Source organism: Piliocolobus tephrosceles, chromosome 11 (assembly GCF_002776525.5).
Source record: "Piliocolobus tephrosceles isolate RC106 chromosome 11, ASM277652v3, whole genome shotgun sequence".
Taxonomy (NCBI): domain Eukaryota; kingdom Metazoa; phylum Chordata; class Mammalia; order Primates; family Cercopithecidae; genus Piliocolobus; species Piliocolobus tephrosceles.
In genome coordinates this window covers 89,168,291-89,187,080 of record NC_045444.1, presented here as the reverse complement: position 1 = coordinate 89,187,080, position 18,790 = coordinate 89,168,291, and the positions used below count along the sequence as shown (strand labels likewise).

Genomic DNA, 18,790 nt, shown 5'->3' with positions numbered 1-18,790 from the left:
AGAATTTCTTGTAGAAAATGAAAAGGCAAGTTAATTTTAACACTTCCATCCAAATGAGTCCTAAAAATTTTCATTAACTTATTTGTTTGAGATTATCTTCTTAAAAATGACTTAAGATGGCCAGGCATGGTGGCTCACGCCTGTAATCCCAGCACCTTGGGAGGTCAAGGCGGGAAGATAATGAGGTCAGGAGATCGAGACCATCCTGGCTAACACGGTGAAGCCCCGTCTCTACTAAAAATATAAAAAATTAGCCGGGCGTGGTGGCAGGCGCCTGTAGTCCCAGCTACTCAGGAGGCTGAGGCAGGAGAATGGCATGAACCCAGGAGGCAGAGCTTGCAGGGAGCCGAGATCATGCCACTGCACTCCAGCCTGTGCAACAGAGAGAGACTCTGTCTCAAAAAAAAAAAAAAAAGACTTAAGATTTGTGGCTGCTAATAGGTCTCTGGGATGAAACTTTACATTTCTGAAGTACAAGCTTCCTGATTTAGATAAAGTTTTTGATCTGGAATTGTTTTTTTTAATGACAGGAATCTAAAAAACCATTTAATTTCCTTGCAGATTTCATGAAAACAGACTTACGATATACCTCACACAAAATAATGTAAACAGTAATAATTTGTCTAACTGATCAGATCAAGAAACAGAACATTAACACCAATATAACATAAAGCACCAAAAAAACTCTCCTTGTGCCTTCTTCCTGTCATTACCCCAGTTCACCAAGAAGAATCACTTTCCTAACCTTTGTGGCTTCTAAGAGTGCATTATCCAAGAAAAACATGACCCACCACAGGATATGTGACCTACACATATGCTAGTAGAAGCTGCAAATACTAACGTTACTTCAAAGCATTCTTCAACTTACAAACCATACACAGAAAGAAAATAAAATCTCATGCTATTTATAAATTTTTACTTTTCCTTAAGCAGTTATTCCAAAAGGCTTGTGTCTCAAAGTAGATATAACTAAAAAATGCCTCCATATTGCAAAGAAGCCATAATGTGTAAGAATCTAAGGACTTCATTGGCTGGGATCAGGAAAGAGTATATTCAACTTCATTAAAAAGGACTAAGTGCAGATGACATGGCTATGGTATGTGCTGTTACCAAAAAGATTATAGAGACAGAAGTACAAAATCTGGTTTTGTCCTTTTTGGGCCCAAATCCAACCACCTATTTTCTTTCAGGTAAACAGATAACATTTCTAGAAATCAGAGATCACTCCTTACCCCATCCCGACCCCCCAGTTCAGGTCAGAGTTAGTACTTTAAAGCAAAAGTAAGACTTAGTGAGAAAAGTATTCTTAAAAGAATGGCTAAAGCTAAAATATTATATCGGGACCGGCAATCCACCTTTGCTTTAATGGTAGTGTGCACAGTGGTTATTGCTCTAATTTTGACATATCTAGGACAAAAAGAGGCTAATTTTTTAAAAAGACTTTGAGTAACTTCTTTTATTGACAAAAGGTTAAAATTACTTCTTAGATATCCACTCTTAGTTACTACTGCTAATTTGTCTTTGGAACATAATTAAAATATTAATAGTATATTTGTGTTACACAGTCTTTCTACCAGTAAAATGTATAATAAACATTACATTAAAAAAAAAAAGAATAGGTTTACCTTCTACTAACAGATCAATGTGCCATAAAACATGTACTATGACTGGGTGCAGTGGCTCATGCCACCAACCCAACAAATATTTAAAGTCATTTCTTAAAAACAATCAAAATGTTTTAGAGTCAATCAACCAAATCTCTACATTTAGCACTTGGGCAAATCCTAAGGGCCAGTGAGTAAATCAAAGAGCTCAACTCAGGCCGGACACAGTGGCTCATGCCTATAATCCCAGCACTTTAGGAGGTCAAGGAAGGTGGATCACTTGAGCCCAGGAGTTCAAGACCAGCCTGGGCACATGCCAAAACCCCATCTCTAGAAAAACTAGCTGGGGGTGGTGGCGGATGCCTGTAGTCTCAGCTAATTGGGAGGCTGAGGTGAGAGGATTGCCTGGGCCCGGGGAGGTCGAGGCTGCAGTGGGCTGTTGACTGCAACACTGCACTCCAGCCTGGGTGACAAAGAACCTGTCTCAGCAGGGTTGGCGGTGGAGCGGGGCAGGCACAACTCCAAAAAAATACATTTGGGCCAACAGATTTTTACCTAATAGAATAAGCCCATTTCTGCTTCCCAGTTCCAAAATAGTGGTAAAGAAGCACATGGTTCCAGTCCCTGCCACAGACAACCAAAAACAAATATGTATTACTGAGATTATTACTAGCAACATCCAAGAACTCAAATATGAAAAGAGAGTTCCTGGGGCCACAGAGAAGTGAAAAAACTGAGAATCAGATTTCCACATCTGTGACAACCCTACCCTCATTCTGCCCAGCACAATTCATGGTTTCTACACTAGAAAAAGTGAGACTGGGGTAGACAACCAGCTTCCCCACAATTCTGGGTTCCCTGACAAGACACTGCCTTCACCCATGGGAAACATGGGAAACACATGAAAGGAAAAATATCCCCGAGGAAAGGCAAAGACAAAGACGGGAGGCAGAAATGCCATCCCCAGCCCTGGAAACTCTGCTGTGGAATTCGGTGAAAGGAGATGCCACATCACAGTGGTTCAGCAGCACTACACAGGTTCCTTCGGCAGGAACTCCGACCTAGCTTTCCCACGCTGCTGAGAGCACTGGGACCTCCCGGCTTCAGGAGCAGCAGCCTTTAGGTTGTTTACTAGAGCCATGGTGGACCTGTGTTTAAGGCGCCACCCAGAGCCAAAAAGGAGGCAGCGATCTAGCAGTGAAGGATCTGTAAGCAAATATATCTAATAAAAACCAAAACAAGCCAGACAGAGAAAACTAGAATAAAGAATCCTTCAATGCAAAGACATAAACTTAAATCCACAAGAATTAACAGTGAACAGGGAACCATGACCTCCTTAAAATGGACAAAGCAAAGAACCAGTGACTGATGCTAATGAGACACCAATATGTGAATTTGCTAACCAATAATTCAAAATAGCAGTTTTAAGAAAACTCAGTGATCTCCAAGATAACACAGAAAAACAATTCAGAAATTTATCAAATAAATTTAACAAAGAGATTGAAATAATTTTTAAAAATCAAACAAATCTTAGAACTGAGACATACATTTGCAGAATTAAAAAATTCATTAGAGGATCTAAACAGATGAATCAAACAGAGGAAAGAATTGGTGAGCTTGAAGACAGGCTATTTGGAAATATACAGTCAGAGGAGAAAAAAGGGAAAAGAATGAAAAGGAACAAAGACCAACTACAAGATACAGAAAATTACCTCAAAAGACCAAATCTAGGAATTACTGTTTTTCAAGAGGGAGTCAAATGATAGCAAAGGGGTAGAAAGCTTATTCTCAAAAGTAATAACAGAAAACTTTCCAAAACCTGAGAAAGATATAAATACCCAGGTACAGGAAGGTCAGGGAACACCAAACAGCTTTGACCCAAAAACAACTACCCCAAGACATAAAATAATCAAACATTCAAAGTCAAGGACAAAGAGAAGATCCTAAAAGCAGCAAGAGGAAAGAAGCAAATAACATATAAAGGAGCTCCAATTTGTCTGGCAACAGACTTCTCAATGGAAACTAGACAGGCCAGAAAGGAGTGGAACATGATTTTCACACTGGTGAAAACAATGACGTAATTTCTTAAGAATACTCATGAAAAAGTATAAGCCAGTATTTTCATACTGGGCAGAAAAATCATCTGAGCTACTTGATAAAGATGCAGAGGTCATGTCCTACGTCCATATTTACCCATACATTAAGTCTGGGGTAGGGTCTTGTAATCTACAGTTTCTACTAACTCCCCAGGTGATTATAATGCAGGGAGTCCATGGAACAAATCTGCTATAAAACTGGCTTAAACTCTCAGCTAGTACCACTTAAAACTTACAGGCTAATATGGTGAAAAAACCTAAAATAAGCAGGTGCTAAAACAAGAGTTTTCAATTACAGTCACAGAAGCAGATAGGAGACTGGTGTTTCCTAGTAGAGAAGTTAAAGGGATTCAAAAACCAATGCTCTTTGTGTGGTTACATTATTCAGAATTCAGGTTAAAGGAAGCACTGACAAGAAAGCACATAAGAGAAACAAAAGAATGCCTTTTTTTTTTTTTTTTTTTTTTTTGAGACAGTCTCCCTCTGTCATCCAGGCTGCAGTGCTATGGCACGATCTTGGCTCAGTGCAATCTCCACCTCCCAGGTTCAAGCAATTCTCCTGCCTCAGCCTCCCGAGTAGCCGGGATTATTACAGGCGTGCACCACTGCGCCCAGCTAATTTTTGTATTTTTAATAGAGATGGTGTTTCACCATGTTGGCCAGGCTGGTCTCGAACTCCGGACCTCAGTGATCCACCCACCTTGGTCTCCCAAAGTGCTGGGATTAAGGCGTGAGCCACCACACCCGGCCTAGAATGCCATATTTCAAATCACTCCAAGATGTTCATGATAAAAGACGATGACAAACTGTGTGAACTGCAGAAGGCTGGACAATCTCCATGTTGTATTTCAGGATTCGCAGTAAGAAAAAGCCAAAAAGGGTGGCTTTCAGACTTGGCAACCACAGTGAAATTAGACGGCGAGGGCTAAACACTGTCATCGTATCTCCAAATAACATTCTTCAGCTAATTTGCTCAATCTCACACAAACCTCACATCCTTAGTCATCACTTATAAAGCAAGGAGTCACAGGCTGTATACTTTCTGGGCGACTTATGAGTTTAAAATAGGAGTAGCTGACTAGAGTACCAACCAAAAGAAGTATGTGAATATAGGAGATCACATACCAAGGGCACTAGATACTACTGTTAGTTTAAAATCCTTCTTAGGCCGGGCGCGGTGGCTCATGCCTGTAATCCAAGCACTTTGGGAGGCCAAGGTGGGTGGATCACGAGGTCAGGAGATCGAGACCATCCTGGCTAACACGGTGAAACCCCGTCTCTACTAAAAATGCAAAAAATTAGCCGGGCGTGGTGGCGGGCGCCTGTAGTCCCAGCTACTCGGGAGGCTGAGGCAGGAGAATGGAGTGAACGAGGGAGGTGGAGCTTGCAGTGAGACGAGATTGCGCCACTGCACTCCAGCCTGGGCGACAGAGTGAGACTCTGTTTGAAAAAAAAAATCCTGTTTAGATTATCTTCTTCACAGTGAGGTAGGGGTGTGTGTGTGTGTGTGTGTGTATTTTAAATATTTATGAGAATGGATCTTGCTATGTTGCCCAGACTGGCCTCCTTGAAAGAATGGAACCACACTAGGTGAGATTCATGGTCTATCTGGAATAAATATACTGCTAAATTCAACATGTAAACAAACTGGATACATGTCACAAATGACAACCACAGAAGACGTTTTGCAGACAACTAAGGAAATTTGAATAACAAATGGGTATTAGCTGATATTAAGCATTACTATCAATATTCTAAGGTGTGATAATCGTACTGTGGCTACATAGCAGTACTGTGGTAACTTTTAGTAAATACTGCAAAATGTTAGCTATTATCTAATCTGGGTTGTAGATATATGAGTGATCACTATACTATTCTTTCAGCTTACTTAAAAATGCTGATAATAGGCTGGGCACAGTGGCCCATGCCTGTAATCCCAGCACTTCAGGAGGCTGAGGCAGGAGGACTGCTTGTGCCCAGGAGTTTGGGACCAGCCTGGACAACACAGTGAGACTTTAAAAAATTAGCCAGGCTAGGCCAGGTGCAGTCGCTCACACCTGTAATCCCAACACTTTGGTAGGCCGAGGCAGGCGGATCACGAGGTCAGGAGATCCAGACCATCCTGGCCAATGTGGTGAAACCCCGCCTCTACTAAAAATACAAAAAATTAGCCAGGCGTGGTTGTGGGTGCCTGTGGTCCCAGCTACTCGGGAAGCTGCGGCAGGAGAATGGCGTGAACCTAGGAGGCAGAGATTGCAGTGAGCCGAGATTGTGGCACTGTACTCCAGCCTGGGTGTCAGAGCGAGACTCCATCTCAAAACAATTAGCCAGGCTAGTGGTGTGCATCTGTATTCCCAGCTACTTGGGAGGTTGAGGCGGGAAGATCACTGGAGCCTAGGAGGTAGAGGTTGCAGTGTGACCTGTGACTGCATTAGTGCAGTCCAGCCTAGGTGACAGAGTGAGATCCTATCTCAAAAAAAAACCTCATAATAGTTTTCTTTTGCGGGGTGGTGGAAGGGATACTTACGAGCATTCCTCAAAGACTTTGACCCTTTCACAGCCCTCAGGAGGTTCCCTTTTGAACATATAACTGTTGTTAGGTTTTGGTGAGGTTGCATATTTGGGCAAAGGAGAATTGTTCCCATTCTCTGCAAGAAATGACACATTAGATTACTAAAAAATACAACTACATAAATATACAGTCATACTACATTTAATTGTTCTTGGACTAGCCCACCGTGAACTACTTGAGGGTAGGAACAGTGCTTTATTCATCAAGGAGGTAATGTTTGTTAAATAAATGCATATACAAATAAAATATTTATTTCACTTCCACTTACAATTACCATAGCCTAGGCCTGTATCACATAACCCTCAGTAGTGAACACTGATCTGGCTGGCTGCCTTATTTCTACTCTATACAAAACAAATGCACTTAAACACTACTTCCATTTTTCCCAGTACAAATATCTGAAATGGTTCTTCACTGGTTGCTGATGATTAATTCTTGGCCTGTGCTTCAGCATTTCTCGGTTCAATTTCTCTGTTCCTCTGGTTACAATCTTTGCTCCAGGTAGTCAGAGCCACCGGATGCCAAACATTTTTCTTTGCCTATGAATTTCCCCTTACCTAAAGGGGTAAGTTCTGTTTATTTTCCAAAAGGTCCTTCAAAGTCTGGCTCTGACTCAAGTTTTTTGAAGTCCCTCCAAATTAACCCTAACAGGAGGAACATTTCTTTACTCTGATATTATTTAGTGCTGATATCCTCAATTTACATTAACTTAAAAATTTTAATATGTTAAATGTCTGTTCTAAATTTTCAGTCTGTACCAGCTAAGCTACAAAATCCTTGCTGGCAGCAGCGCTACAGCCTAGTTTTCCTACAAAAGAAATTCACAGCGGCCAACCAGCTACTAAAATCAAATGGATAAGGACACATTTATTGAGTTTATTTAGACTTTCTACATGTTATTGATGTAGAAGTGGAAAATATGGGAAATCAAGGGACAGATTTTATCTGACCCATGTTTTATCAGACCCAGAAGCTAGCAAGAAAAGTCCAAAAAACAACAGTTTACAACTTTCCACAGTTTAAAGTAACTTCTTCAGTGAATCTTCTGTCTTCTGCACTTGTTACAGTTTGAATGACTTAGGTGATGAGTAGCATCAGCAAGTCCTAACAGCAGAGCACTTTAGGACATTCAACACACTGTATGGAGGAGGTTGGAAATAAATGACTACTGAACTGAGCTTTAGAACTCATAAACAGGCCGGCGCGGTGGCTCACGCCTGTAATCCCAGCACTCTGGAGGCCGAGGCTGATGGATCATGAGGTCAGGAGATTGAGACCATCCTGGCTAACATGGTGAAACCCCATCTCTACTAAAAATACAAACAATTATCTGGGCATGGTAGCAGACACCTGTAGGCCCAGGTACTCGGGAGGTTGAGGCAGGAGAATGGTGTGAACCCGGGAGGTGGAGCTTGCAGTGAGCCAAGATCATGCCACTGCACTCCAGCCTGCGCGACAGAGCGAGACTCTGTCTCAAAAAATATATGTGTGTGTGTGTGTGTGTGTGTGTGTGTGTGTGTGTGTGTGTGAGATTATTGCTTTCAAGTACACAATGTAAGCAGGATTAGGCTAAGAAAATACTGTCCTGACATAAATGCAAGGCTAATATTTGTTTTAAAAGGCAAAAATATTTGTAATTAACATTCAAACTGCTTCTATTTCCAGGTTATTTCTAAGGTATTTTAAGGTTATTTTTAAAAATACCCTTCAACGTTTTACATCAGGCTTGCTTTGAACACTCACCCTGCATTGATATAAATCTATTTAATCCTTGTTAAAAATGTCACAAATACAGATCCTAAAAAACACTAACTTGATGGCTTTGTATTGATTTAAAAAGCATTAAGGTAATAAAATCATGACTATCAGGTAACAGAGACCAAAGTGCTTTTCAGAGCAAGTGTTCATCTCATTTATTCCAAAAAGAATGTGTCTCACCAATAAGGAAGTTGTATTAACAAGTACCAAAAAAGAGGTACAAACTAACAAAAGCCCATAAACTTGCCCAACCAGACCATCAACTGAGTATGACAGTCAAACCTGTTTACGCTCCAAATTTAAAACCTATGCTCCGAACACATTAACTGAGTAGCCTCGAGTGGGTGGTTCTCCTAGAAAATGAATAGAATGAATGATACAACAGGCGGATTCCATTATCGTCTGGTAGCACATTCCTCCAGCACTATACCTTTATCTCTGGGATCAACAAGCAGGTCATCAGCTGAGCAAGGACTCTCCTCGCTACCTTCATTGGAAATGGTGAGGAACGATGTTGGGGACACGGACTGGGAACGGCTGCTGTTGTTGCTTCCTCTGTCTGCCCCACCAGGGGTCTGTGTGTCGATGCTGCGCGTGCTGCTACTTCTCTGTACAAGCGGGGGTGGAGCACGATGGCCATCTGGAATATCTTGCGGCTGTTACAAAATTTTTAAAACATATGTATATTTATCATTAATTTCAAATCACCAGCAATGCACCCAATGTCAACCTTCACATATAGTGCCAGAGACTCACAAATCAGAAATCCCTTCCTACTTATTAGGATTTCATGTTGCATGTTAGTGACATCCCTGTCTAATCTGACTCCCCCACCGAGAGTCTTTGGTGAAGACTCTATATTCCCAAGGCCTGGCATACAGCAGTTGGTTGTTGAATAACCAATGCTTGTTGGCCAATGCTTGTTGAATAAATGAATTGCACTGCATCACTTACCGTGTGCTAAGGGTTATTTTAAAAATTATAAATCAGGGCCATGAAATCTAGGTGTAACACTAGGTCCACATTAGAGGAAAAAAGGTTATTCATCGTGGGAACCAGGGACACTGATGCCACACCCTGAAAGGATTTTTTCAAGTCAACCTTCCTAAATGGGGGCAAGGTTAATCACAGAAGTGCTAATGATGGGGAGAAAATCAAGTACACACACAAAGGAAAGCCTGCGTGGGTCCTTTAGCAGGGAAACCAACGCCCTGCATGCTTCCGATTCATTTACCTTTATTATGTCAGGGAACCTGGACCCCATCAGGCAGCATGGAGGAGAGGGTGTGGGGAGCTGTGTTTTCTCTTAGCTAAACCAACCTTTTATTTTACGGGAGAGGATCTTAAGCATCAATACAATACTCAATTCCTCCTTCACTGAAGAATAGAGAGACGGTTAAATAAATATACTCTGTGACATGGTTTTTAAACCTAAACAGTAATTTTTCTGTTTTACATAGGAACTATTCTCATGTGTTTTCTAGTCAGTAGACAGAATAGGCAGAAGATCATTTCTTTTTTTTTGCGGGGGACGGAGTCTCGCTCTGTCACCCAGGCTGGAGTACAATGACGCAATCTTGGTTCACTGCAACCTCCACTTTCCGGGTTCAAGCGATTCTCCCTGCCTCAGCCTCCCAAGTAGCTGGGATTACAGGCACGCACCACCATGCCCAGCTAATTTTTGTATTTTTTAGTAGAGACGGGGTTTCACTATGTTGGCCAGGTGGGTCTTGAACTCCTGACCTCAGGTGATCCACCCGCCTCAACCTCCAAAATGTTGGGATTACAGGCATGAGCCACCGTGCCTAGCCAGATCATTTCTAACTGTACTTTATGATGACATGGCCTAGCATGTCAACCAAAACCAAATAGTCACTGACATTCAAAAAAGGAGCAAGTAGATTCATGCTTAGAAAGTATTCAATGTCATGTAAACTTCTGCCCCCCATAATTAGTAAGCTAAACTTACTAACGGAGTTTAGCTTACTAATTATGTTAAATGGAGTTATAGCAAATAAGAAGTATATCACCTAATGGTGTCTAAATACAGACAAACAAAAAATAGTTTCTATTCAGTAATCCAAATTCAAGTCAGATCAGTTGCCTCTATGACATGCAACTAAATGAAAACTTTTCATTCACTTGCCCAGATCAAAGATTTTCAAAAGAGATAAATTTTTGTTCACTCAATGAGAAGGAAGAAACCCAACTACATATGGAAACCCAAACTGTGCATTTTTAATAATTAGAAGAATTCAAGAATGATTTTAAGATACAAGATAACTTACTATAAGTTGCTCTTCCTTTTCCCCAGTCTCTTTAATTATTATTTCAATCTCCTGATTCAATCCTTCCACGCTATTCCGGAACCGGGAGCCTGTTGATTTGGTGATGGGAATTACAGGAATAAGTGCAGTCTTTGGAACAGGAGCCTTAAGAAAATGGGATGGAGAAGAGAGGCTTCACATTACCTTTTAATTTTCTAGACTGAAGCATAATTCCAACAGACATAAGTAACTCAAAAATAAATCAAAGTTTACAGGCCTCACAAAAAGTGTGAGTGAACAAACCTGCTCCTTGGCATGGATGAAATATAATTTAAAACCACACAACGAAGGCAGGATTCTGAAAATGTATTCACACCTATGAATGACTGCAAAGGGAATAGGGATATATATAGTAAAAGAATGTCAACCTCAAAAATTCTTTTATGACTGTAACAGAGCTCAGATTTCAGAATATAACTTTAAACACTCCTAGTGCCACAATGATGGAGTTTGGATGTCTCACCCAAATCATGGGGGTGGATCTCTCATGAATGGTTTAGCACTGTCCCTCTTAGTACTGTGAGTTCTTATGAAATCTGGTTGTTTAAAGGTGTATAGCACCTCCCCCTTCTCTCTCTTGCTCCTGCTCGGCCATGTGACCTGTGCGCTACCCCTTTGCCTTCCGCCATGATTGTCAGTTTCCTGAGGCCTCCCCGGACACAAGTAAATGCCAGCGTCATGCTTCCTGTACAGCCTGCAGAACTGTGAGCCAATTAAACCTCTTTCTTTCTTTTTTTTGAGACAAGTCTCACTCTGTCACCCAGGCTGGAGTGCAGTGGTGTGATCTCGACTCACTGCAACCTTCACCTCCCGGGTTCAAGTGACTCTCCTGCCTCAGCCTCCTGAGTAGCTGGGGCCACAGGCACCCACCACCACACCTGGCTAATTTTTTTGGTATTTTTAGTAGAGACGGTTTTCACCATATTTGCCAGGCTGGTCTCAAACTCCTGACCTTGTGATCTGCCTGTGTAGGCCTCCCAAAGTGCTGGGATTACAGGCATGAGCCACCACGCACGGCCCCTCTTTTCTTTATAAATTACCCAGTCTCAGGTATTTATAGCAACATAAGAACAGATTAATATATACAATTATTTATATTCTGGAGGGGATTTATTATTGTTTTTATCTATTCTTAAAAAAAGTAAGATACATGTGCAGAACATGCAGATTTGTTACAAAGGTATACGTGTGCCATGGTGGTTTGCTGCACCTATTGACCAGTCCTCTAAGTTCCCTCTCCTCATCTGCTACCTCGAACAGGCCCTGGTGTGTGTTGTTCCCCTCTCTGGGTCCATGTGTTCTCATTGTTCAACTCCCATTTATGATTGAGAATATGCGGTGTTTGGTTTTCTGTTCTTGTGTTAGTCTGCTGAGGATGATGGCTTCCAGCTTCATCCATGTCCTTGCAAAGGACATGATCTCATTCCTTTTTATGGCTGCATAGTATTCCACGAAGTATATGTACCACATTTTCTTTATCCAGTCTATCATTGATGGCATTTGAGTTGGTTCTACGTCTTTGCTATTGTAAACAGTGCTGCAATAAACACATATGTGCATGTGTCTTTATAGTATAGTCCAAAGGATTTATAATCCTTTGGGTATATATACAGTGATGGAATTGATGGGTCAAATGATATTTCTGGTTCTAGATCATTGAGGAATTGCCACGCTGTCTTCCACAATGGTTGAATTCATTTACACACCCACCAACAGTGTAAAAGCATTCCTATTTCTCCACAGCTTCACCAGCATCTATTGTTTCCTGACTTATTTTAATAATTGCCATTCTGACTGGCATGAGATGGTATCACATGGTAGTTTTCACTTGCATTTCTCTGATAGTGATGTTGAGCTTTTTTCATATATTTTTTACATGTTTGTTGGCCATGTAACTGTCTTCTTTTAAGAAGTGTCTGTTCATATCCTTTGTCCACTTTTTGATGGGGTTGTTTTTTTCTTGTAAATTTGTTTAAGTGCCTTGTAAATTCTGGATATTAAACCTCTGTCAGATGGCTAGACTGCAAAAATTTTCTCCCATTCTGTAGGCTGCCTGTTTACTCTGATGATAGTTTCTTTTGCTGTGCAGAAGCTCTTTAGTTTAACTAGATCCCATTTGTCAACTTTGGCTTTTGTTGCAATTGCTTTTGGCATTTTGTCATGAAGTCTTTGCCCATGCCTATGTCCTGAATGGTATTTCTTCTAGGGTTTTTATGGTTTTGGGTTCTTATGGTTTTGGGTTTTTACATTTAAGTCTTTAATCCATCTTGAGTTAATTTTTGTATAAGGTGTAAGGAAGGGGTCCAGTTTCAGTTTTCTGCATATGGCTAGCCAGTTTTCCTAGCACCATTTACTGAATAGGAGATCCTTTCCCTATTGCTTTTTTTTGTCAGGTTTGTCAAGGATCAGAGAGTTGGAGATATGTGGTGTTATTTATAAGGTCTCTGTCCTGCTCCATTGGTCTATGTGTCTCTTTTGGTACCAGTACTATGCTGTTTTAGTTATTGTGGCCTTGTAGTGTAGTTTGAAGTCAGATGGCGTGATGCCTACAGCTTTGTACTTTTTGCTTAGGACTGTCTTGGCTATACAGGGTCTTTTTTGATTCCATATGAAATTTAAAATAGTTTTTTCTAATTCTGTAAAGAATGTCAATGGTAGTTTGATGGGAATAGCACCGAATCTATAAACTACTTTGGGCAGTATGGCCATTTTCATGATATGATTTATTTATTTAAGAGAACCACTTCCAAAATCTATATATAGAGATTTTTAAATTAAAAATGTTTTTATTGTCACAGTATTACTTTTGGAAAGAACTATCTGATTACATAATTACAGAATATTACTTTTTTCCTGATAAGACACTCAAAATAAAATATGAAACAAGCATTAACAGAGGTACCCGCCAAAGCTAGTAACAACAGTGTGCCAGATGAACATCTTGTAGATTCTTCTACTGTCTAGCAAAGAAAGGTGATTAACCTATCCTTCATTTAAGAAAGTTTCTTTGGAAAACCTCTTTCAGGAAGAAGTGGGCAAGAAGACAAAGGTACGAGGGCCTCTAATCAATGACCATTAGTTTTATTCCCTGATAACCTTGCTGTGTGATACAGAACTTAGTGTTAAATATCTATTTCTCCTTTTATTCCTGCTCCCCTTTAGAACTGGAAGGAAGCAAGGAGAGAGAAAGAGAGAAAGAGAAAGGGGGTGGCAGGTGGGCAGGAAGGCAAGAGAAAAGAAAAAAGAAGAGAAGAAAGAGCATAATAAGTACAACAAGAATCCTTAGCAAACACAAGAAATTTGTGATTAAAAAAGGCCAAGGGGAAGCTCCATGCAGAAGTGCTGAGTGAGCATGTCTCCACTGCTCAGTTAGTGTTGGGTCCTCATATGTAACACAGGACACAGAAACCTACCTCATGGCTTTAAGAATGAAACGACAAGAAACCTGGTATGGTGCCTGGCCTCTAAAGCATGAACGCTCAGAAAACAGTAGCTGCAAATTTTATTTTGTATTTTCCTTAGTATGTATTAAAATAATTCTTTATCTTTTCACATTTTTTTGTCACTTATTTTCTTTCGCATATAGTGTCTCCTAATTTTTCCCTTTTTATAAGTCCCTCTGTTCCCACATTCCCCACAGCCTCAAGCTTCTACATTACTTATTCCCTTTACTTCCATCTCTTCTTTCTGATCCCTTTTCCAATCTCAGCATCCACTACCAAAGAAAAGAAAAATCTTAAGTTTGGGTGTTCTATAAATGTTTTATAGAGAAAACTTATATAATTTTTAAAAATTCAACTTATATTTTTGAGCCATTCTCCAGAGTGTAGATCTTTGGCACAGAGATACACAATTTTCAAAAAAAAATTTTTTTTTGAGATGGAGTCTCAGTCTGTCTCCCAGGCTAGAGTGCAGTGGTGCGATCTCAGCTCACCACAACCTCTGCCTCCCAGGTTCCAGTGATTCTTGTGCCTCAGCCTCCCAAGTGGCTGGGACATGCCACTACACCAGGCTAATTTTCTGTATTTTTAGTAGAGATGGGGTATTGCCATGTTGGCCTGGCTGGTCTCAAATTCCTGACCTCAGGTGATCCACCACCTAGGCCTCACAAAGTGCTGGGATTACAGGCGTAAGCCACTGTGCCCAGCCTCAAAACTATTTTTTTGAGGAAGATCTTAGCCATATCCATAGATCTATTCTCTCAGTCATTTGATGTGAACACTTGTCCTGGTTAGACCCTTTCAGCTTTCATAAGTGGTGACAACTTCATATACAGTTTAGCAGGTGGCTAAAGCACAATCAATGTCACAAGTCAACTACTGGTCAGACAATAAAACTTTAACTCACTAACACTCCATAGGTATAAAAACTCAAATTCCTGATATAACCTGCAGTAGTCAGCTGAGCCATAAACTTCAAGTAACATAGAGTGATCTGTAAAGAAAGATGCAATTTTTAGAAGGTGAATTATAAAATAATTTTGCAAATTTGCAAACAGAAAATTATGGGACTAAAGCTTGACCTATATGTCTTCAAGGGTTTACTCCTTATATGTACTTTTTGATTTTCCCTTTCCTCAAATATAAACATAAATTCTATGTGCACAGAGAAACCCCCATACCTAATTTCTCAACATTTTCTGTTCTACCTACTGGAACAAAAGTTTCATATACCCCAGACAGTTCACAAAAGCAGGAAGTTAAAAGAAAACATTTCCTTTGCCTCTTAATGTTTATTCAACCAAAAGCCAATACATGCATATAAAACAGACACACACACATATTTATATTTCACCCAGAAAAAAGAGTATTTCCCCAAAATATCAGAAGCAAGCTACACCTAGGGACAGAGTTGGTATTTTTTTCTTTTGGATTATTTTTCTACAATTAACCTGAGGAGAGAAACTATGTCTTATTAATCTCTTTAGTGCCAATGCCAAGCACAGAGCCCAAAACATACAAGATGCTTGTTCAACAAGGCTGGTATATGGATGTGTGCATCCCCCCTAACATCCTATGTTGGAGCCCTAACTACCCATGTGGCTGCATTTGGACATGGGGCACCTAAAGCAGTAGTTGAGGTTTGTTTTGTTGTTGTTGTTTGAGACAGGGTCTCACCTTGTTGCCCAGGCTGGAGTGCAGTGGCACGATCTTGGCTCACTACAACCCCTGCCTCCTGGCCTCAGGTGATCCTCCTACCTCAGCCTCCTGAGTAGCTGGGATTACAGGTACATGCCACCATGCCTGGCTAATTTTCGTACTGTTTTGGTAGAGACAGGGTTTTACCATGTTGCCCAGGCTGGTCTCAAACTCCTGGCCTCAAGCAATCAGACGGCTTCAGCCTCCCAAAGTGCTGAGATTACAAACATGAGCCACTGCGTCCAGTCAGCAGTAAAGTTTAAATTAGGTCATATGGAAGGGCAGGCCTGGTCCAACAGGACACCAGAGAGACCCCTTCCATTTCCATGCACACAAAGAAAAGTTCACATAAGCACACAGCAAGAAGGGAGCTGTCTGCAACCTCAGGGGAGAACCCTCAACTACATACCAACTCTGCTGGCACCTTGATCTTGGACTTAAGAGTCTCCAGAACTGGAAGATAAATTTCTGTTGTGTAAAGTCACCTAGTCTATGTATAATATTTTGTTACGGCAGCCTGAGCCTGAGGAGACTAATACACTCACCTCTAGTTTTTTTTATTTCTACAGTTTTCAATAGACTTAAGAACGTACTTAAACATAAGCCAGAGATAGAGTGATCCAGAGAACTTGAATATGTCCATAAAAAGTTTGCCCTGAGAAACTATTTTTAACTTGTTTACTCTTTTTTATTTAAATAATTTAAAAAATATAATTAGAGACAGAGGCTCACTATGTTGCCCAGGCTGATCTCGAACTCCTGGCCTCAAGTGATCCTCCCAGCCTTGACCTCCCAAAGTGCAGGGATTACAAGCATGAGTCACTGTGCCTGGACTGGCACTGTTTTCTTTATTGCAAAAGTAAAAAAAAAATTCAGTGAAGAAAGAAACAGATATCATTCACCAGAGATAACAACTATTAATAATTTTATAAAAACTCTTCTGTCTAGTCCTCTTTCTTCTATATACATATACACTTTTAACCAGAAACATATTGTACGTAGCGTTCTGAACCCAGTGGTTTTTTTTTTTAACATCATGCCAGACCTGTAACCTATCTCTATGCTTTAAAACGTTTAACCAAATCATTTTTATAGGTGCAGAGTATTTCATTTTGTGAGTGCATTACATAAGAAATCAATGCTCTATTAAACAAATAGTTTTCCATTTTTCACTATTACAGAACCATACTGTCATGAACATCCTCTTAGACAATTATTTGCACACATACATAAATACTTCCTTAGAATAAATTCCTGGGGTGGGGGAGCTATTTTTCTGGGGGGGACACAAAGGATAGGGAAAATTTTTCAGGGCTTTGATTCATAATGCCAAACCGAACAGTAACATATTTTTACTCCTCACATTTTTATCTGCACTGTATGAATATATATGTTTCGTGAAACTCTCTAAATTGGATTTTTTCTAAACCTTTGCTAAGTTTCATTAACTACAAGTGGTCTCATTCCTTTAGTTTCCATATTGTAGAACATAAACAAAAGTAAATTTTTAAAATGATAGCCAGTCATTTGTCCATTTTGTAGCAAGGAATGTTATCTGTTTTTTTCTTACTGACTTGAAAAACCTCTTCATGGTGTTTACATATAAACTGTTTACACTGTATACATTGATATTATATTTTAATTCTCATTATTCAAAGTATGATTTTTTCAAAGTATATTTAAAGGTCACTTCTTTTTTTCTCTTTTTTGAGGAGTCTCCCTCTGTCACCCAGGCTGGAGTGCGGTGGCGCGATCTCAGCTCACTGCAACCTTCGCCTGCTGGGTTCAAGCAATTCTCCTGCCTCAGCCTCCCAAGTAGCTGGGACTATAGGCACGTGTCACCAGGCTCGGCTGTTTCTTTTTTTTTTTTTAGACGGAGTCTCGCTCTGTCACCCAGGCTGGAGTGCAGTGGCGTGATCTCAGCTCAGCTCACTGCAAGCTCCTCCTCCCAGGTTCACGCCATTCTCCTGCCTCAGCCTCCCGAGTAGCTGGGACTACAGGCACCCGCCATAGCACCTGGCTAATTTTTTGTATTTTTAGTAGAGAAAGGGTTTCACCGTATTAGCCAGGATGGTCTCAATCTCCTGACCTTGAGATCCGGCTGCCTCGGCCTCCCAAAGTGCTGGGATTACAGGCGTGAGCCACTGTGCCCGGCCTTTAAGGTTCATTTCTATATATTTCTTGACACGTCCATTCACCCTTTTCTTGGGTTTTTAGTCATTTGTCCCTCAGTTTTCTGGATACATAATAATTGTACATATTTATGTGGTACGTGTGATATTTTGATACATGCATATAATATGTAATGATCAAATCAGGGTATTCAGAATATCCATAAACTTAAACATTTCTTTGTGGTGGGAACATTTCAAATCTTCTCTCATAGTTAATGATATATACAATAAATTATTGTTAACCACAGTCACTCTACTGTGCTATCGAACACTAGAACTTATTCCTTCTATCTGACTACAGATCAGTATCCATTAACCAACCTCTTTTCATTCATGACCTCCCACCCCGCGTGACCCCCGCCCTTCCCAGCCTCTAGTATCCATCCTTCTACCCTCTACCTCCATGAGATCATTTTTTTTAGCTTCTACCTGTGAGTGTGAAAGTGTGATACTTATCTTTCTATGCCTGGCTTATTCCACTTAACGTGACCTTCAGTTCTAATTCATGTTGCTGCAAATCACAGAATTTTATTTATTTTAAGACTGATTAGTATCCCATTGTACACACACACAATGGGATACTAATCAGTCTTTATACACATGTATACACACACACACATTTTTCTTTATTCATTCAACTGTTGGTGGGTACTCAGGTTGCCCATCTCGGATCTCCAGTACTACACTGTGTGTGTGTGTGTGTGTGTGTGTGTGTACACACAATGAAACACTGATCAGTTATGTATACACATGTATACACAAACACACATTTTTCTTTATTCATTCAACTGCTGATGGGCACTTAGGTTGATTCCATACACTGGCTACTGAGAGTGGCTACGATAAACATGTGAGTGCAGGGTATCCCTTTGATATGTTATTTTTTGTCTTTTTGATAATAGCCATTCTAACAGGGGTGAGGTGATATCTCATTATGGATTTGATTTGCATTTCCCCGATGACTAGTGAAGATGAACTTTTTTTTATATATCTGTTGGCCATTTAATCTATGTCTTCTTTCGAGAAATGTCTAGTCAGACATTTAATCTGTGTCTTCTTTTGAGAAATGTCTAGTCAGTCTCACTCTGTCAGCCAGGCTAGAGTGCAGTGGCATGATCTCG

General features: G+C 40.4%; 1 protein-coding gene across 1 annotated transcript in view; it reads right to left on the bottom strand.

Moving 5' to 3' along the window:
* The window catches only part of FAM117B (family with sequence similarity 117 member B), a 129,076-nt gene that overhangs the window by 6,220 nt on the left and 104,066 nt on the right, over positions 1-18,790 (bottom strand). The window contains exons 5-7 of the mRNA XM_023219129.3: positions 10,319-10,462; positions 8,461-8,686; positions 6,228-6,348 (exon numbers count right to left, since the gene is read on the bottom strand). Of these exons, the coding sequence (XP_023074897.1) occupies positions 6,228-6,348; positions 8,461-8,686; positions 10,319-10,462 (491 nt within the window). The remainder of the gene's footprint in view (positions 1-6,227; positions 6,349-8,460; positions 8,687-10,318; positions 10,463-18,790) is intronic.